This window comes from Orcinus orca, chromosome 2 (genome assembly GCF_937001465.1).
Source record: "Orcinus orca chromosome 2, mOrcOrc1.1, whole genome shotgun sequence".
Taxonomy (NCBI): Eukaryota; Metazoa; Chordata; class Mammalia; order Artiodactyla; family Delphinidae; genus Orcinus; species Orcinus orca.
Window position 1 is genome coordinate 124595459 of NC_064560.1, and position 22240 is coordinate 124617698.

General features: G+C 42.0%; 1 protein-coding gene and 1 long non-coding RNA gene across 2 annotated transcripts in view; one reads left to right on the forward strand and one right to left on the reverse strand.

The window, feature by feature from the left end:
• The window catches only part of AVEN (apoptosis and caspase activation inhibitor), a 197251-nt gene extending 187834 nt beyond the window's left edge, over positions 1-9417 (reverse strand). Inside the window, exon 1 of the mRNA XM_004274038.4 lies at positions 9016-9417. Within this exon, the coding sequence (XP_004274086.1) occupies positions 9016-9261 (246 nt within the window). The 5' untranslated portion in view covers positions 9262-9417. The remainder of the gene's footprint in view (positions 1-9015) is intronic.
• LOC125963408 (uncharacterized) overlaps positions 1-22240 on the forward strand; it is a 500580-nt gene that overhangs the window by 32348 nt on the left and 445992 nt on the right. The window lies entirely within an intron of this gene.

Genomic DNA, 22240 nt, shown 5'->3' on the forward strand with positions numbered 1-22240 from the left:
TTCTCTTGTTGCAGAGCAAGGGCTGTAGGCGTGTGGGCTCAGTAGTTGTGGCTCGCAGGCTCAGTAGTTGTGGCACACATGCTTAGTTGCTCCACAGCATGCAGGATCTTCCCAGACCAGGGCTCAAACCCATGTCCCCTGCATTGGCAACCAGATTCTTAACCAGTACGCCACCAGGGGAGCCCTCAGATCTTGTTTTTATTTGAGCAGACTTAGAACTCACCCTGGGTAAACAGTCATATAAACCAGGAAGTTTGTAAAAAAGAAAAAAAATCAGCAGCAAAAGTTTAAAATCATAGCCACTTGAGGCAGTGATACCAGGTGGGCTCAAAAGAGGCTGAAACTTATAAGGTAAAACTGGAGAATGAGATGCCCAAGAGGGCATTGAAAAGCTTTGACATATTCCTGAGAATCTAGGAGGCCATGCACATGTGCAAAGCTGTGGGCATGCCCAGGAAAGATCTGAGAAGGCCCTAATCTTTTCCCTCAGGCCAACCTTGAGGCTCTGCACAAGCAGGAAGTGAATGTTAAGGCAGAGCTGTAAATTTCCTGATAGAGCATTGAAAACATACCCAAAAACACACGCACAGAGCCTCTCAGTAAAGGCTGGGAGACTTACTGCTTCAAAGCTTTTAAGGAAATTCTAAATGAAAAAAGATAATACCTTATTCAATAAGTAATACAAATTCTAAATATTCTATACATCTGTAAGTTCCTGTGTGTGACTAAGTGTAGTTTTGCATTTGACCTGCATACTCTAAGAAGATTAAGACTCTGCATGAGGGAGGACAGCAGCACGACTGTAGATAAAAGAACCACCTTTGACTGTGTTCATCTAATTTCAATCTTTACAACTTTGTAAGGTAGACACTCTTAGTCACCCTTTACAGGTAAGGGAACTGAGTTTCAGAAAGCTTATGCAACTTTCCTGAGGTTTTACAACTAGTAAGTAGGGGTTTGGAAGGTAGGTTTCTAACCAGTTGGCTACACTGCAAAACGCACATCACTGACCGCCATGTGATATAGCCCCTGAAAGAAAAATGAAAAAACAGAAGACAAAAAACATGGGTGGGGCTGGGGGGGGAGGAGGGAAAGGAAGAAAGAGAGACAGGCAAAAAGCAGAACTTAGGTGGGTTTTGAGAAGTTATACCCTAACTATTCATTTGTCTCTAAAGTCCTGTTATCTACCACCTTGAAACAATAATTCCTATTTGTCCATAATGCTTCAACTCTAATACTTAAGTTTTCAGAAACCCCATCCCACATGGGATCACCATGATGCCCCCACCAGCATGGACACCCATCCTCAGGCTTCAACAGCACTTTCCCCTCCCCTCCCTGCCCCCACGAAGCCACTCAGGAAACAGATGAGGTGCAAACCTGAAGCTCCCCTCCCTGCCAATTCTGTCTAAAAACCCTCCATTTTAAGTCTACTTCCATACGGTAAAAATGAAAAACCAACTTATCTGCTTAATTTTCCCCTCCAATATACATAAAATAATTGCTCTTAAAATAACATTTTCTATTAACCTCTTAATTCAATGATTCTCTTGACTGTGAAAAAAAAATACTTTTTAAAACTTAATAGGTAAACCAGGACCTACTGTATAGCACAGGGAACTCCACTCAATATTCTGTAACAACCTATATGGGGAAAGAATCTGAAAAAGGATATATGTATATGTATAACTGATCACTTTGCTGTACACCTGAAACTAAGACAACATTGTAAATCAAATATACTCCAATATAAAATAAAAATTAAGAGAAACTTAATAGGAATTGTTCTACAAAATCATACTACTACTGACATAAAAAAAGAAGCAGCAAACCAAAATACAACCTGGGAGTGGGGTGAAGGACAGTAAGGGAAAATAGGAAGCCAAGCTTTGCCTTTAGAAAAATACTCATTTCTTAATCAGGCTTTGCTCCCAGAGAACTCACAAGTTCTTCAGAAGGACCTGAAGTTTGTGTATCTGCAACAGGGATTAAGCCTTCTTCAGCAGTATAAAATAAGACTAGGCATTAGTTAGTCCAAGTATTAAACAAAGACATGTTATTTTATCATCAGCATTGTAGTAAAAGAAAAAAATGAGAGCAAAATATCCTAGTCTTCAATATCGTGAATCCAGCTACTGGGAGGTGAACTTTAGATTCATAATAGAACCACAGAGCCAAACCCATGATTTAAATGAAATTCACACTGCATTAGACTTTGAGAGAGAAGGCTAAGTATTTTACATTTTCCCAAAATGCAGCTGTTAATGGTCCTTTCAAGCCAGAGACTACAGACATCTAAATTTGGCGACTAATTATTTCACAAAATACACATCCATTGACAAAAATCTCCCAGCACTAGTAACTTCCCACAGCTAAACACAGAAATGGAGGGATCACAGCACTGATAATCCAAGAGTATATATGAATTTGGGGCAACATCCTGTCACCCCAATACTTTGCTTAGGTTAATATTAAAATGTGTTTGCTATCCCTCAGTATAGGTTTGACTTGGTACTAAAGAAATATGGATCAGACGTATTTGTATCAGTCCTTAATAGCAAGAAGAAAAAAGGCGAATTAAATATGTACAATGGGGAATTCATTCTATCAGTCTCTTACAAATTTTTTAATTGTCATGCTATGTGCACATACCAATGATGTGCATGGATGGTAGAAATGGCATCCTTGGGAGTACTGTTCTTTACAGAAATTGTCTTTTAAGTAATTTAAGGCTGACAGACATCAGGTTAGTCAAATTCTAAAAACAGCATCCTAGCAACATCAGGATAAAACTAAGCATATCAATTTGTACTTCTCAACACCCTTTGACAAAATCCACTCAAAGTGTGATATTATCTATAACAATTATCAATGCACTGCCCCATGAAAACTCTGTAGAAAATATTCAGACCAACAAAGTTGTTGATTATTTCCATCCAAAAGGAAAAAGTATTAAAGAATTTATTCTTGGTACCTCAACACACACGCACAAACGGCTCTAACAAAAGAAAAAGAAATTTTAAAGAGAATGAATGTAGTGCCCTAATAAGTTAATTGGGAGCTTCTATAAAATAGAAATAATTGTGTCAGTATGGTCTTTATTTCTCCCTTTGGTATTTCAAAGTGCATCAGGAAATAGCGACATCTGAAGAGAAAACACCTTTACAACCACTTAAATTAATTTCTTAAAAAAGCCTTGTCAGTCATGCTGTGGTGTGGCTAAGACCAAATGACTTCTTACACAGCCTCTCTAGAGGTCACCTGCACAGTGACCGGTACTGTGAAACATAATCACTACTTTTTCTGAAGAAAAAAGGAAAAAGCAGAAAAGGCTTACTACGTAATTCCCCAGGAAATGTAGCCGTGTTGAATTATGAGCTTGCCATTTTCCATTCTAGCAGTAGTTTAAATCAGAGACAGTAACACTACTAAGAATGACAAAAAATTGGAAACCATACTCTGCATAGTGTGAAACCCACCCCAAAAAAACCCAGAAAAACAAAAACGCTCCAACCTTCTGGGTGAATACATGCAATAAACTATCTTACTAAGGAAAGAAAAAAAAAAAAAAGTAAGTAATGTGATTTTTTTTTTTTTCCAATTTAACAGTGAACAACACAAGCTCCTGTCCTCTAGGACAAAGCAGAAAGTCAAGGGCTAAGGCAGCTCAAAGACGGGGCACCGAACTCAGTGAGAGAGAGGGTTCAGGTCACGAGGAGATGAGGGGAAATCATCCCTAAGAAGGAGATCCTGAACAGGGCCTTCTGACAGTAGTGCAATTAGCAGAGCCTTCAGGTATGGATTTCCTCTTTTCCCTGGTACTACCCTTTTTCACAGGGCTCTACACAGGCTCCCGATAGGGAGGAGAGCTCGTAAGTAATGTGATCTCAGCAGGCCCCTGATGGAGCAGGCATAGGCCTGGGGGCGGGGGTCATATAGATTTTCCTAAGGGTTTTTGAACAAGCACGTTTTTAAAAGAATCAAGTTCCAGTTCCAGATATTCAATGTCCATACTCTTTCCTAAGAGCAGTCTATCTTAGAAATACAGGACACTTAGCACTTGAGGACAAGGCAACCCCTTCTCGGCCATTCTCAGTCTGACTGTGGTGCATTCCCTGAAGCCCAAGCAAAGGGTAATGAAATACAGGTGTAGATACTGGGAAAGTATTGAGACCTTTCACAAATCAGTAGTTTCCAATTCCTTGTTTTCAACAAAATTGAAGGAGGACCTAATCTAGTCGTCAGCTGACAGATCATTCAAATGTTTTACAGTAATGATTTCAGCATATAATCAGAAAGGTGTTCAAAGAATTGAGTGACACTTACATGACAAAACTCCAACCAGTCCCATCTACCAATTTATGAGAACTATGTTTCTCAGTACTTACACCTATAAAAAGAAAAATTAGGAAGAGAATTGACAGTGAATCCTGTCTCATTCAGGCAATAAGTAATATTCATTCATGGATACCCAACTAAACTCATTAGGGAAAAAGATCATTTACATGATATTTTTACATAAAATTTTACATGTTTAACAACTGCTAATTAAAATAGATTGTATATAAATCAATGTGATTTTAATTTAATCTAAAAGAAAAATTTATACCCAAGCCTTAAGGTTACAGAACATTTTTTTAAATCACAAGTTGTTACAAGGAAGCAAAAAGGGTAATCACTAAAAAATTTTCAAGTTCAAAAATATATTACGGGCTTCCCTGGTGGCGCGGTGGATGAGAGTCCGCCTGCCGATGCAGGGGACACGGGTTCATGCCCCGGTCCAGGAGGATCCCACATGCTGCGGAGCGGCTGGGCCCGTGAGCCATGGCCACTGGGCCTGTGCGTCCGGAGCCTGTGCTCCGCAACGGGAGAGGCCACAACAGTGAGAGGCCCACATACCGAAAAAAAAAAAAAAAAAAAAAATATATATATATATATATATATATATTACACTGGGTCAAGCTCTAAGGGAGATGTGGAATTAAAAAACAAGTTAAAAAGAATAAGGAATAATGTAAGTCTTCTCACTGTTAATATTAATGTGATTCTTAAATGGATGGTGGTGTACAAACTTCCAGTTATAAGATAAATACTAGGGATATAATGTAAACATGAGCAATATAATTAACACAGGTGTATGTTATATATGAAAGTCAGAGTAAATCCTAAGAGTTCCCATCATAAGGAAATTTTTTTTTTAATTTTGCATCTATGAGATGACAGTTGCTCACTAAACTTATTGTGATAATCATTTCATGATGTATGTACACCAAATCATTATGCTGTACACCTTAAACTCATATAGTGCTATACATCATTTATAACTCAAACTGGAGAAAAAAATAACATCGAGGGACTTCCCTGGTGGCAGTGGTTGAGAATCTGCCTGCCAATACAGGGGACACGGGTTACAGCCCTGGTCCGGGAAGATCCCACATGCCTCAGAGTAACTAAGCCCGTGCGCCACAACTACTGAGCCCTTGTGCCACAATTACTGAAGACTATATGCCTAGAGCCTGTGCTCTGCAACGAGAAGCCACCACAATAAGCCCATGCACCGCAACGAAGAGTAGCCCCCACTCGCCACAACTAGAGAAAGCCCGTGTGCAGCAATGAAGACCCAACACAGCCAAAAATAAATTTTTTTTTAAAAACAGAAAACCTTGAAAAGAAAATTTTAAAAAATAATAACATCGAAAAAAGCAAAAGGTGGAAAAATAGATAATGATGGCGAATATTAAATGACTATAGTATTTAGACTCCATGCATAAGAATGATGTGACACTTCTATTTAAAAAGTCAATAGAGACTTCCCTGGTAACGCAGTGGTTAAGAGTCCGCCTGCCAATGCAGGGGACACGGGTTCAAGCCTTGGTCTGGGAAGATACCACATGCCGCGGAGCAACTAAGCCCATGCGCCACAACTACTGAAGCCCACAAGCCACAACTACTGAAGCCTGTGCGCCTAGAGCCCATGCTCCACAACAAGAGAAGCACTGCAATGAGAAGCCTGCGCACTGCAACGAAGAGTGGCCCCCGCTCGCCGCAACCAGAGACAGCCCGCGCACAGCAAAGACCCAACACAGCCAAAAAAAAAAAAAAAATTAAAATAAATTTATTTTAAAAAATGAATAAGAGCAGCTGACACATTAACATGGAGCAAGAAAGCAAAGATCTGACACCCACAATAATTGAATATGGTATCTGTATTACCTTAAAACCTATAATCATATCAAAACATCAGGAAAACAGGTATCACTCAAGTCATCCATACATCCGCTCTTCACATCTCTGAATCACTCCAGATGCAGTTTGGGGTAGTAGTTAAAAGATTCAGCTGTGGAGCCAAAATGCCTGGGTTAAATTCAGACTCCTTCATTTGGTGGTTGAGTGATACTGGGTAAATCACCTAAGCTCTCCTAACTGTGAGTAATCTAACTGTGCCTCAGTTTTCTCATCTCATACTAAGTGCTCAATAAATGTAAGTTACTATTAATATTACAGGGAAGAAAAAAATTTCCAAGGACTGCCAATAGGCCTTGACTTCCTCTCTGTTAACAGTTCATCAAAAATATTAATACTAAGCAAATCCTAGTATTGGGTTTTTTTTAAGTTAATGATTGCATTAAGTATAATATTACACCTAGTGGGTATTCAATGAAGATAATTAGCCTTATGACATGCTTACCCAAACTCCATAGGCTTGGGGTTCATACCATCTATAGAGGAAATGATTTAAGAGCAAGAGACTAGCAGATGCAATGTACTCAACTAAGTTACCTTGGAGTATTACATATCAAGAAGTTGTTTGGTTTCGTTTTATTTTGGCCTGTTTTCCACTTATAAGCCATGTATCCGTAGTAGTAGTCTACAACAGTAGCAAAGGGAATAGACAGTATTCAATTCTGGAGTTAGGTACCTGGTCCTTACACAGCTAAAACTCCACTGTGAACTTTTTTTCTTTCTAATCATTTCAATTAATCTCCATTTGGGGCACAAATGCACCACAGGATATGAGAGCAAGGAGGCCTCAGGCACCTTAATCAACCTTGTCCCACTTAGTCTTTAGGCACCAAGAAATGGTATTCTTAGCAAGCCTAAACAGGAAGAGCACTTCAGAATCTGAGATGTGGAAGTGACCTTACAGGCCACCAACCCAAACCAAAATGAAGGAATAATCTTTCCAACCACTCTTCATCCACCTCTGCCTAAAAATATGATGGTGGTAGTAACAGTGGCTGCAGCTATGCCCCAGGCACTGTGCAAAGCATCTACATTCACTGACACACTGAATCATTAAACTGTGAAGTGAGAAAATCCTAAAAGAAAACACAAGATGGAATTTTTCAGACCATTGTAAAAAAGGATAAAAGCCTAAAGTTTTAATACAATGGTTACAATATTAGCATAAATCAAAAAATACATTATTCATCTCTAAACGATACACCATCATTTCATTCAATTTAGTTCAACAGAGACCAAATACCAAAGGTACCATTACTACAATTACTGTTAAAACATGATCCCTGCAACCAAGGAGTGTCCCCTTTATTCTCAGTAAAGCAGTGATTGGTTCACAAAAATGTAAGAGATAAAACAGTCAAGTCAAAGGCAGCTGGGTATAAATCCCAGCTCTGCCACTGGCTTCAACAGCTTAGGCAAGTCAGTTAACCTATAAAAATGAAGATTTTATAAAATATACATATAAAAAATTTGTTATCAAGTTGTTTAAACAACTTTCAAGTTACTAAAAAAATTAAGTTGTAATAAAGTTATATAGGTAAATAATGTTATAAAAACAAGATGTGATATATAATGTGCACTAGACTGGTCAGTTTCCTTCATTTCCTGATGAGCTGACTCTAAGAATTTCTTCATACCTCTCTCAAATTTTACTTATTACCTGCCTTAATCCTAACAAGGTTAAATATGGCACACTTAAGTTTTGTATTTTTTCCAACTCTACTTCTGTACACAACTCCTATCTTTAGGGACATCCTACCTACTATGCCCTTAAGATGTTACAAATATCAATACTTCAGTAATAGGAAATTTAACTCAACCCAAAATAATTTTTTAATCTATGCACATGGGAATTCAAAATATAAAGACAGTTTTGTACTACAAATGTTAAAATAACAGAACAGCTCATAAAGAAAGTAATTTAACTCCTTTAGCTAGGGTATTAGTAGAGTAACAGTTTGCCCCCAAACCATTCCCTGCTCCAAGCTCTAAGACACTTCCAATTATGAATGTGTGAATATGGCCGATTATATTGCTAGTAAAATTGAGACCTGACTGCTGAAACATTTACAGATAGAAAATTCAAATAGACGAAGGCCACCACCCCCTGATTCCTACACATATACAATGAAAGACAACTATGCTATTAAAAAAAAGAGAACTATGCATCCGATCCCGCCCCCAAATACTATAGAGTCCAGCTTGTCGGGGTCATTCTTTCACTGAGTAAACATTTATTATGTGCCTACTGTGTGCCACGCATTGCACAGGCAGTGAACAAAACTGACCCCCAAATCCCTCCCTTCTTAATAATAGGAATGTCTCCCTGTGAGGTTAGGCACTGGGAGACCAAGCCCTGGTTGTCCCTACCCCAAAAGGGTTAATCACACTGACACCCGCACCCGAACCCAACCGGCCCCCTTGACTTGCGGACACAGCCGCGGCCGCTGGGTTCTTTAATAATTGGGCCAAGACCTCTTGGGCAGGCGGGGGAAGCCCATGGCCTTGAACCTCAGCGCAGCCCAGCAGAGAGGGAGGAAGGGACGCACACCCACCCCCCACGCCACGTGTGCACCCCAGCGCACGCCCCCGCCGCCCTCCGCCCGCCCTGCGCAGGCGCTGCCGCCGTCCGGCTGGCGCATTCCCTGCACGCCGCTCGCGGCCTCTGACTCTGGGCCCGGACCCCCACCGGGCCTGGACCCACACCAGCCCCGGTCCCACGAGGCCGCGACCCCGACCCCGACCAGGATCCCACCAGCTGTCGCCTCTTACCGGCGCACTGGCCCCAGCGCCCCAGCCTCGTGGCTCTCGGCGGCCGCCTCGCGGACCTCCTCCTCCTCGGCCTCCGCGGCTGCCCCGGAAGCCCCTGCCGCGGCCCCGGCGGCCGCCTCCATCCCCGCCGCCGCCTCTCGCCACCGCCGCCGGGGCGCCGGCCCGCTCGCGGTCGCGATCCCCGGTAGGCCGGCCGCGGCCGGGTCGGCGTCCTCGGCCGCCCCGAGCTCCTCGCTCCGCCTGCATTTGGCCGCCGCCGGCGGTGCTAAGCGCGCGGGAGCCGGGCCGCCGCGGAGACGCCCTTGCCCCACCGGAAACGGGCCGCACGGAGGAGCCGTGAGCGACGGGCCCCCGGTGACAGCGAGCGCGGGGTGCGGGGCCGGGTATGAAGCTGGCCGCCGCGGGGGCGGGGCGGCCCCGGGGCCTGGCAGGTGGGGCCGGAACCTGGTCTCCGGCACGGCCGGGGGCTCAGAGGAAAGGCCTGACTAGTAGAAGCTGCAAGTGGGAGACAGTGGTGTTTCTGGGGGAAGGGCCGTAGTATAAGTAAAAGGATGGGTTATAAAATAAAGTTTATATAATATGAATTCGTTTTTTAATTAAAAGAAGAAAGACATACTGATACGGTGTATTTGCCTAAGAAAAGGTCTTAAAAAGTATATACCAAAACATTAGTGTTACCGAGTCCAAGCTCCTGGTGCACGCTGCAGAGGACAGGCCAATGAATCCGAGAGATGACTTGTTGGGGCAAGGAGTGAAGACTTACTTGGAGACACAGCAAACCGAGAAGAGAGTGGACTTCTGCCCCCAAGGAACCAGCTGCCTGTGTTGGAACTCAGGCTTCTTTTATACTAAAACGGGAGAGGGCGGGCGAAGTCAAACAGGTTCTCTTCCTCCCTGCAGTCATTCACAGGTGGGCCTGGTCAGGATGTTATCTTGTGAGCTAAAAAAAAGGTATTTTAGCTTAATGCTCACTACCTGGGAGGCAGGGTTCCCAGAGATGGGCCATTATGTATAATTGAAGCTTACAGGCAACAGCCCTTTAGTGACTAACTTGTAATAGAATAGAAGGTTCTTCCCTATTACATTAGTGGTTAACTGCGGGGTGAGACTTCCAGTGAGTTAATTTTTACATTTTTTTTCCTATTTAGTCTTCTGATCATCAAAAATGAATAGGTGTAATTATTAAAATTCCTTCATACCTCTGGGTTCAGGAGGAGGTATGAAGGAAGGGGGAGGCAGCCCTCAGGTGAGAGGTGTGGCCTGCAACAAGCCACTGGGAGTAGAGAGAACAGTGCAGCCTGTCATGGACAGAAGGGGCTCCCAGGACGTCAAAAGAATTTTTATAGAAATGGCTGCTTTAGCTCACACTTACTGAGCACATGAGCATTTAATTCTCCTGTCAGCCCTGTGAGGTAGGTACTACTGTCATCCTTATTTTACAGATAAGGAAATACCCCTAGAGAAGTTAAACCACTTGTCTGATGTGACACACCTACGGTAGTGGTGGAAATGACATTCTAATTCAGGCAAGCTCAGTCTATTCATGTTTGTGTGTCAGTGTCACTTAGTAGACAGTTTTGGGGACTCACCCATATCTTATGATTTAATATTTTGTTCCTTTTTATTGCTAAGCAGTAGTTCCTTTTATGGATCCAGTCTATTTTAACCAAGGGGGAAAAGGGCCTTTTGTTACATGGGAGCCATTTTTAACTTTGTATTACCAGGACTTCCCTGGTGGCACAGTGGTTAAGAATCCACCTGCCAATGCAGGAGACACAGGTTTGATCCCTGGTCTGGGAAGATCCCACATGCCGTGGAGCAACTAAGCCCGTGTGACACAACTACTACTGAGCCTGCGCTCTAGAGCCCACGAGCCACAACTACTGAAGCCTGCACACCCTAGAGCCTGTGCTCCACAACAAGAGAAGCCACAGCAATGAGAAGCCTGCAATCGCCACAACTAGAGAAAGCCCGTACGCTGCAACAAAGACCCAATGCAGCCAAAAATAATAAATAAAATTATTTTTTTAAAAAAACTTTGTATTGTAGAAACCACATGAAAATAATACAGAGAAGGGTTAAAATATCCATCATCCAATCAGTGTGGTGAAACAGGTGTCTTTTTCCCAATCCTTTCTGTCACTGTCTTACATTCATACATAGTTAACACTGTTCATTGCTTCTAATTATCTACTCTGTGTTAGGCGCAGTGCTTGGTCTTGAAGATTTAGAAAAAAAGAAAAGAAAGAAAAGCCACAATCCTTGCTCTCAAGTATGAATAGCTCACTTCCCAGAAGGAAGATAATAACTCTGTAAGCAGGTGATTGCACTATTGTGCTGAGTGCAGTGAGAGATTCAAGGTGAAGTCTGGAAGGAAGAAAAGTTAAACTGCCTAAATGAGTCTCCCAGGGCTTCATGAGAAACAGACCCAGGAGCCAAATCCTGATGGTTGATCAGGAGTTTGCCTGGTTGATAAGTGGGACTAGAGAACTGCTGAAGGGTTGTAAACTGCAATCTTGAACAAAGTAACGCAGAGCACAGTTCTGAGTACTTCCCATATAGCACTTCCTTTAGACCTCACAGCAGCCTTACGAGGTACTACTAGTGTCATCCCTGTTTCACAGATGAGGGATCTAAGACGGAAACGTAAAGTAACTTCCAAATCACACAGCTAGTGAGTAATGGAATGATTGGAACCCAGGGCAGTCTGGCTTCAGATTCTATGCTGTTAACCACTGTACTCAGAAAACCATTCTGTAGAGGAGACTCAGAATTCCAGGCAGCCATCAGGAAACTACTGGAAGAGTCCAAGCCACAAATAATTAGGGCCTAAATTAAGTTGAGAGCTAAGAAGGAAGATAATGGGACAGATAGGAGATGGGAGAACTGATAGGACTTCGTGTCCGATTCTAAGTGGGGAGGTCAGGGTGAGAAGTTAGGGGTGATGCCCAGGTTTCTTGCTTAAGTGACCAGGTAGCTAATGATACTATTAGTCAGGAGAGGAAATACAGGGTTGGGAGAGGAGATGTGTCAGGATAATAGTATTTTTTTTAACACTGTATTATATATTTTTCTCTATTCATTGTCTTAATAGTTAACATTTTTGTCAATAGACACTGTCACTTCTCACAAAGTACATCAATTTTTCTTTCTTTTCCCTCTCTACTCTTCCCATTTTTTATTCCTCCACATCCTATTTCTCTGTTTTTCTACCTTATCTTTTTGTGTGAAATTAACACTGTCAACGGCACTCAGAATTAAGTTATTCATCCTCATGCTCAAATTCATAATCCCACCCCTAGAGAAACACTAAACAAGCAGATGGGAGTAGTAACAAGACTTTTATCCTTTTCTCTGCGCCCCATAAAGGAACCAATAGGAGAACCCCTTGGACAGCCTGGGCCCCCATCCTCTATGTGGCCAGGAACTGTAATGGTCTGGTGCGTTATCTCTTCCTAATTCTACGTGCAGTGACATAAAGTTGGTTGCTTGAAACGGGTTGCAGTGGGAATTTTTACACCACGGAAATTGGCAAAATTCTGCAAATCAGTGGGGGTGGAAACAGGTTGTTAAATATTGATCAACACACCACAGATTCAGGCTGTCACCAAGATGAAGATCCGCATATTAATCTCACACCAGACAGCACAAATCGGGGCTTCTCAACTCTGGCACATTTAGGACTCGGTCATTTTTTGTGGTGGTGGTGGCTTGTCCCGAGCATTGTAGAATTTAACAGCACCCCCAGCCTCCAGCCACTAGGTGCTACCCACTGGCGACCCTCCCTCCCCCCAGTTATGACAACCAAAAATGTCTCCAGACATGTATCCCAAGGGGCAAAATCACCCTGCATGAGAACCACTAGCAAAAATGGATTTAACTGTATAACTATCCCTCAAGAAGCCTCCAAAATTATGACATTGAAAATATCAGTGGGGGCAGGGGGAGCAGGAATTCCCTGGCAGTCCAGTGATTAGGGGTCCACACTTTCACTGCCAAGGGCGTGGGTTCAATCCCTGGTCAGGGAAATAAGATCAGTGGGTTTCAGATTAAGCCAACTTCGTTCAAGCAGAGAGACTTGTTTGTGGGTAGTAACAGGTAACATTTATTTAACATTTACTTTGTGCCTGGCACAATTCCAAGCACTTTACACACACTAACGCATTTAATCTTCATTTATATTTCTATGAAGTAAATACTATTATTCCTATTTTACAGATAAGAAAACTGAGTCACAAAGGAGTTCAATCATTTGCTCAAGCTTTGAGTGACAAAACTGAGATTCATACCTGGTCAGTCTGGTTTCAGAATCTGTGCCCTTATGTCTATGCTGCGGATGCCATCAGAAGTCCAGGGACTACATTACTCTGACCTCCCCATCTATGAGTTCAAGGTTTTTTCAATTCAACCAGGAGTGTTTAGGATATGGAGAATTTGAAGGTCTCCTGCTAACACTTCCTAATTGGAGGACATCACTGACAGAAATTCTTTTAACCAGTATGTTGAGAATGCTTTCCTCATTTGATTCTGATCCACATGGGAAAAGTGTCATCAAGGATGAAAATGGCACACAAGTACCTACTGCACTGCAACAAAAAACAACAGAGAGCTTTTAGTTTTATAAATAACAAAGGGAAGGAGGATTTTCTGCAACTGATTTGACATGATAGTCCTGATTTTAAATATACGCCATTGCATGAATAAAAAATTCAGTTTTCCCTTAGGTAGTATTCATGAGATATCTAAAACAAAGTCCTGAATTACATAGGTAACTCCTAAGAAAATAAACCGCACTTGTTGCATATTTTAAAATATATATGACCGGGCTTTCCTGGTGGCGCAGTGGTTGGGAGTCCACCTGCCATTGCAAGGGACGCGGGTTCATGCCCCGGTCCGGGAAGATCCCACATGCCGCGGAGCGGCTGGGCCCGTGAGCCATGGCCGCTGAGCCTGTGCGTCTGGAGCTTGTGCTCCGCAACGGAAGTGGCCACAACAGTGAGAGGCCCGCATACCGCAAAATAAAAATAAATAAATAAAATAAAATATATATGACCTAATTTTTTTAAATGAAGCCAATTCCTTAAGGTAATAGTTCTCAAAATGTAGACCAGCAGCATAGCATCACCTGGGAACTTATTAGAAATGCAAATTCTCAGGCCTCACCCCAGAATCAGAAACTCTGGGGATAAGGCCCAGCAATCAGGAGTTTCACAAACCCATCAGGTGATCGTGATGCGTGCCCAAGTTTGAGAATCACCATCTCAAGGTAGTACTGGGCATTTAAACACCACAAGAATACCTCCTAATTCCTAGTCCAAGATTTTATAAACTCTCACTGTTTGATGAAAGTAGATGTTATTTTTCTTCTTTTTTTTCAACTTTTTTTTATTGAAGTACAGTTGATTTACCATGTTGTGCCCATCTCTGCTGTACAGAAAAGGGACTCAGTTATGCACATATAGACATTCTTTTTTATATTCTTTACCACTATGGTTTATCCCAGGATACTGAATATAGTTCCCTGTGCTATAGAGTAGGACCTTGTTGTGTATCCATTCTAAATGTAATAGTTTGCATCTACCAACCTCAAACTCTCAGTCCATCCCTCTCCCTCCCCCCGTCTCCCTTGGCAACCACAAGTCTGTTCTCTGTGTCTACAAGTCTGTTTCTGCTTTGTAGATAGGTTCGCTTGTGCCATATTTTAGATGCCACATATAAGTGATATCATATGGTATTTGTCAGAAAGTAGCTGTTATGATAGGATTTTTTTTAAAAGGCACTGTGCCCTTGCAAATAGAATTCTTATGGGGAAAAAAAGTGTCTTCCTGATTCTTCTCTTTATAGGCAGGCAGATTTTCTACAGTCTAGTTGATGCTTTGTCTATGAACAATGCAAATTGGAAAACACTGATAAGGTCTCTTATGTCTGTTTATTTACTTTGTGTTTTGAACAGCAGCATGCGTCAGTGAGGGGTGCTCTCTGGCTGAAGGGGGAGGGAGTCTGACAGGAGTCATTCTTTCAGGCCAGGTTCCCCAGCCTGTAACCTGCGGATGATGAGGGCAAGTGAACCGCCTGTCAGCTCACAATGGTGCTTTGGCTTCCAGAGCTGGTGTCACGGGTAGAGAACTCCCAAAAATGAACGGAACAAACTCCGAACATACAGAATTCATGACTTGATCCCTTCTCCTCTCTCCCTCCATCCTCACTCCCACTCCTGCTTTCTGTTTCACGGAGAAATGGGAGCAATCAGAAAAGACTCTCCACCACTGCCATCACTACAACTCCCAGCCTACCTGTGCCTGCACACATATACCTTTCCTCCTCTCCTGTTCCTGAGAGGGGCCTCTGCTCCAGTGCGAGGTCAGTGCCTTTAGTACGGCGCTGGGTCCTATCCTTGCTCACCTATCGGAGGACATCTCTCTAGCAACTACCCCTCCTCTCTCCTACACATGAGTTCTTCTCTTCTAATGACTGGATCGCTCCCATCAGGCTGCAAACTGCTATAATTTACACCTTTCTTAAAAACAAAAACTAAAACACTCGGTCCCACCTTCTAATCCAGCTTCTGCCCCATTTCTCCACTCCTTTCTACAGCAAAGCTCCTCAGAAGAGTCATCTACGGCACTGTCTCATTTCTCCTCCCATTCAGCCTTGAATTCACCCCACAGGGCTCTCGTGCCCACCACTTTACCAACATGACTTACGCTCTCCATGTAACTACATCCACTAGTCAGGTCTCGGTCTTAATCTTTCTTGTTTTATCAGCTTCATTTGATACCGTTGATCGATCACTCCCCCCTCCTTGAAACATTCCCTTGTTGCTTCCAGAATGACACACTATCCTTGGGAATTCAAAGATGAATATATGATCCATGCCGCCAAGTCTGTTAGGAAGACTTGGACAACACCGTCAAGAGCTTCTGGACTTCCAGAGTCTCACATAAATCCATTTGTGGCGGTACCGCCCAGACGTTTTCATGTCCAGGCACACGTAAAAAGATGATAACACCTGCCCCGTACTTCGGGATAAGGAGACAAGACCGACCCCAACAGAAGACAACCCACCTAGGCAACTCCAAGGCCTGAGGGTCACAACACGTGCTTTGAATGGCTCCAATGTATGCCTTCATGTAAAGCAACCCACCTCTGTTTTCTTGGGCTACAATGAAAATACAGTCATTTGATGGCCTTGGTCATAGACTTCTCTGTCGCATAAATGTGGTGCAAAGGCTCAGTAATTCTTATATACTCTTTTTCTTAGAATTGTAGAAGTTTAACTCCTTCAGTTCAAGGCCTGTTGTATATCCCTCTTACATGCCCTGCAGCACCTAGCACAGTGGTGAACACAGAACATATTTTTTAAAATATGTCAGAATAAAATTCTGCGCCAGATACTATTGCTTCAGCAACATTGTCTTTTTTTTTCTTTTATGTGAAAGCAGGTTTATTTAGAGAGATACACATCCCATAGGCAGATGCAGTCTGTCTCAGGAGGCGAGAGTGGCCGAGAAGTCCTTTCTTAATCGCCATACATTTTTGGACAGCATTCTGTTCTATCAGTCAAAGGTTAGATAGATCTTACTTGAAAGTAGAAACCAAAAAAGACAAGTCCAGAACCTCCCTTACTCACACACTGTGTCACTGGAAGTTCTTCCTGATATCTAACCCGATGGTACCATGAGTCTAAGCTTACTTTCTATGATTTAGCCTTGAAAATAAAGGAGAGGAGGAGCTGCACATGAATAGTCTGCATAACAACACAAGCTGGTGATGATGGTGTCCTGATATCACTGGATTGTAGATGCTGTTAACGGTTTCCACTGTGGTTGCTATGGAAACAGTGAAGAGTGGTTTGAGCATAAAGCTTCTCAGAGAAAAGCAAAGCCCCAGAAGTCATCAAGTCCACTCCACAAGGAAAGGAATTCATTTGGTACACATGAATTTTTCGGTTTTTATGTTTTTCGGTTTTTATGTTGTTTTGCTCCATTTGTAATTTGACAACAAAGAAGTTTTTTTTTTCGGTTTTTATGTTGTTTTGCTCCATTTGTAATTTGACAACAAAGAAGCAAGAAGCAATCTACCAAGGTTGGGAACAAGGACACTTTTATTACTCTGAGATTCTTGTTTTCTGTTCAGTAGTGGAAAATAAACCAGGGATGATTATCTGTTCTCTGCTGATGCAGGCACCCTAGAAATAAACATATTCTAGACACTATGGTGAAAAATGGAAACTTTTAAAGTTTGAGTGACCAAATAAGAACTCAGAAGAATTCTCATTCCTCCCCATAACCACTTCTATTTCATTTGCCTCCATAACACACACAAAAACATTGAGTTTCCCCTCCATAAATACAATCTTTCAGTCAAAAACATTTTAATGATTCATAAAGTTTATTATGGAAGACTAAGATGCCTGAAACTCAGTTTTCACCCTCAACTATCATCCAGCTATCAGAACAAAAAGAAATCAATCCTCAGTCATGGAACCTACCTCATGTCCCAGATGCCTTTGTCTGTGGAAAGTCTGTCCATTCCCAGCAGTTTAGGAATCAGGAAAATCACTCTCAAAAATGAGGCAGGGGAAAAAAAGGAAAGAATAGAGGGAAGCAAAGCTGGAAAGGAAATATGTATTAATTTCAAATAAGAAGAACTCAACTGTCCTTGTGATTAATTTTTTTTTTTTTTTTTTTGGCTGCGCGGCATATGGGATGTTAGTTTCCCCATCAGGGATCAAACCCACACCCCCTGCATTGGAAGTGTGGAGTCTTAACCACTGGACCACCAGGGAAGTCCCTCAACTGTCCTTGGAAGGCAGAGGGGGATCCGAATTGTTACCGAACATTTCAGTTGGTTTCAACAGCACATTGTAAGCTATGGTTCCCCTTTTCTAAGAAGTTCAGAAATTACCCTCAGCCTTGCTATTTAAAGTATGGCTCATGGCTCAGCAGCATTGAGAGGTTTTGAGAAATGTGGAATTGCAAGCCCTGCCCTTCTGCAATTTAACAAGATCCTCCAGGTAATTTGTGAGCATTTTGAGAAGCACTGATCCTGGTCATCCTTCAGTTCTAATGTGCTCTGAGGTGATGCCGACACTGCCCCTCTATCAACCGCACCTTGAGTAGCAAGGATCTAGAGAAGGCACTGGCTTTCCACCCTGGCTGCAAGTGAGAATCACCTGAGGAATTTCAAAACAACATGATCCTGAGTCTCTCCTACTTAGATTCGGAATTAACAGGTCTGGGGTGGGGCCCAGACATTAGGATTTTTCAAAAGCTCTCAGATGACTCTAACAAGTGGCCAGCGGTTTACCTAGACTAACTCTTCATTTAGACTAACTAACTCTTCATTTACCTAGACTAACTCTTCATTTTTTAATAATTAAAACCCCAAACTGCCATTAGAATAGAACTTGGTGGTTTCCCTACATTATCTCATTTGGGAGTCCTCAAAACAACTCTGTAAGGTAGATACAGCAGATATTGTTATACCTGTTTAACAGATAAGAAAATTAGCTGAGAGCTGCCTTCACGACACTAACTTAGGGCGCAGCTAAATAACTGCTATTTCTCTGGTTGAGAATAGTGGAAAGTTGAGGTCTAAAGTTAATACAACATCCAGTGTTTTCCACTGTGAGTCTATAGGAAAAACCTGAACTCATTTTCAAGGATAAATCACCAATGCCAATCTCTTAATTTTATATGTGAGGAAACTGAGGCCCAGAGATTTGTCTCAAACCACAAATTTTAGCTGAAATGAGAACTCAGATCTCCACGCTCCTAGTTCAGTATGTTTCCCACTAAATTGTATTTCCCACGCATGATCCATCTTGTGGGATTCCACAAGATACTAACAGATGTTCCACTGAAAAAAGTTAGATATGCTAAGCCACATGTGGGTTAAAACAAATTCAATAGTGTCCTTGACCTCACGACTTCTCGGCCTTCACTGGGCTCATGTGTCCTCCAAGTCTCTGAGAGCTTTATGTAATATATGGCATTTCCAGAACTTATTTGACTATGGAACCACTTTTTTTTAGTCAAGAATCTGGAAATAGTCCTATTCAAATAAGCAGACCTTGAGGAGGACTGTAGGCTACTCTGCTTGAGGGGTTGGAAACAAGGTTATGCCCTCAGAATTAGGGCACCAACTATAATAACTAAAGGGAAAAGTATCATTAGCACCACAAGACATCTAAAACAGTCAGCTCAAGGCTGCAAAAGTATGGCCTCATCATTTTATTCCACGTTGTCCCTTAATAGACCGTGCCTCAGACCCATTCCCCCAATAGGAAGTCATTGTGATGTCCTTCTTGCTGGTTTGCTACTTTGTAATGAGCAAATCCCTGTGTCAGGCACTAGGCAAAGCACTTACCCAGATAATCTTGTTTAATCTTTAAAACAATCCTATGAGGTAAGGACTCTTAGTATCCCTACTTTAAAGTTTAAAAATCTGAGACTTAAAAGAGGTTAAGTAGCATGTCCAAAGTCATACAGTAAGTAGTGGAACTAGGTTTTGAACCTGAAGCTGCCCAATGCCAGATTCAGTTATGTGATTATGACATGATGTTGCCACTATAAATGATCTTCTTTTCCACTTATCAGAGTGTATTCCATTTATCAGAGAGAGACAGAGAGATAGAGGCAGAGAGAGAGCTTTTGGAGAAATGTTTAAGGACTGTGAGGGCTAACAAGTCTGCAGTGTGCAGCGCAGGCCAGCAGGCTGGAAATCCCAGCTGGAGTCAACACTGTAGTCTTGAGCCTGAAGGCAATCTGGAGGCAGAATTCCTTCTGGGGACCTCAGTCCTTTCCCTTAAGGATTTCAACCGATTGGTTGAGTCCCACCCACGTTATGGAGGACAATCTGCTTTACCCAAAGTCTACTGATTCAAATGTTATCACATCTACAAAATGCCTTCACGGCAACACCTAGACTCAGGTGTTAGACCAACAGCTGGGTACTGTAGCCTGGCCAAGTTGACACTTAAAATTAACCATCGCACTATGTAATAAACAAAAACTTAAAAAAACGTAGGTATCCTAGATTGCATAGTCCAATTTCCTTATTTTGCAAATGAGAAAACAGATCAGAAAGGATAGGCACCCAGTGATACACATGTGTTCACAGGAGAACATGCACACCCACATTCGCAGAACCTCTCATAAGTTGCTCACTACCTTCTAATACAATTAAGTAGAAAAATTAAATCCCTCCAAAACACCATTTATTTTTATTTTGAAGACTTGATTAGAAAAATTCAGCAAACAGTCCATTTTATTACTTCTCTCCAGGCTAATGCTCCCACATGCTGGATGTGGGGACTACTTTCAGAGCAGATGGGGAGTCTGGAAATAGCTGACACTTTTCTCCCCAAAAGCGGACTTACTCTCAAGTTCATTCCTGTCCCTCCTACTCACCCCCTCAACCTCTCCAGTCTCACCTGTCACTTCTCAGGCTTCCTCCAACTTGATGCTTCCTTTTGCCTCTGGGCTTGCAAACAAGCTCTTCCGTCTGCGGCACTCTTTCCTCAACCCCCTACCCCTCCACAAACACACCCCTTTTGCCTGGTTAAAGCCCAGTCATGCTTAAGTCTCAGCTGAAACATCTTTTCCTCAGGTAATGCCCCTGCCCCTACCAGACCGGGTTAGATGTCCTTCCCATGCACCCCTATGGCATGCAGTACCAACCCCTGATATGTACTGTTTATTTATCTATATCCCCACTAATGGTATCCCCAGCATGGTATCCCCAGTGTTAGAGTGTATCACATAAAAGACATTCAATAAATATTTATTGGGGGAAGGAAGAAAAGGAGGAATGAAGGAAAAAGGAAGGGATTTCTGTAGGGCCTATCTTGCGCTGCATGACTGAGATCTGACTATTAGAAACAGTCTGTGATGAAATTTGCCCAGGGAACTGCAGGGGGTAGAGCAAATTTGGTCATTTCAGGTGCTAGGGAGTCTCTATCGAGTGACCTGGCATCCTGGGGTTTTGTTTTGCCGTCATTTGGACATCGATATCACCAGGGAGTTATCGGTGTAAAGTAACAAGAAGCTGAACCAGGGTGGTAGCAGCAGGAATGGAAAGGGACCCATAAAGGGATGTTTCATGGCTAATTTGGACTGCATTCGTTGGGATGTGAAGGAGAAGGGTGCAAGATCAGGAAGCTGGGAGAATCTGATTTCTGGTACAAGACAATATCATCAATTCCATACTGAATTGGAGGTATTAGGAAAGCATCTAAAAATACAGCTGAAAATATAAAACAAAGCCAAGAAGATCTACAGTCCTTCACAAATTATTTATATCAATTACTGTTATCAGAGAAGTGTCAAAACTGGCCAGTAGGCAGAACCAGTATTGCCTATATGATGTGCTTTGAGGGTCATCAAAAAGACTTCTCCTTCACGATCTATCATCATGTCCAGGTAACTGAAATGTAATTAAAATGGTACTTTTCGTATATCACCACATATAATTTGTATGCACATATTATATCTCTGGAAGGAAAGATAAGTCATGGTAACAGTGGTTACCTCTGGAAAAGGGGGATTAGGAGATTGGAGGTCAGAGGTGGGAGGGAAACCTATCTTTTACCATTTACACTTTTGTACCCACTGAAGCTTTTTATCATGTACATACATCTTTAATGTAGAAAAGAAAATTTTTTATTTTATTTTAAAAAGTTGGAATTTGTCAATGGGCTGTTGGTTAAATAAATTATAGTACATCCATTAAGTGGGATAATGTACAGTCATTAAAATGAAAACAAGGTAGCTTTGATCCAAAAGATGTACTGATCCAAAGATGTCCAAGATGATTAGTTAAGTAAAAAACAAAATTTAGAGTGTAAACATTAAAAATCCACCCATTAGAAAAAAATGTGTTTAAATACTTGTTAGCATGTATATGCATAGGGAAAAGCTGTCAAAATACACCTGTTAGCATTGATTACCCTGGCAAGATGGAATTAGAAGATACTTTCGCTTTCTAAGTTATATATTTTGACATTGTTTGAACTTTTACAAGGAGCATATTACTTTATAATCAGGAAAAAAAGATAATTTAAAACATTTGTGACAACGCAAATAGCCCCAAAATGGAGGGAGGGTCATCATCTTCAGCAGCTGGGGCAACTTTTAAACCCTCTAGATGAAAACTAGGTACTCATGGGGAGTGTGTGCATTAAGTCAGGGAGAAGTGCTGTAATACAGCCTTGGCTCACAAC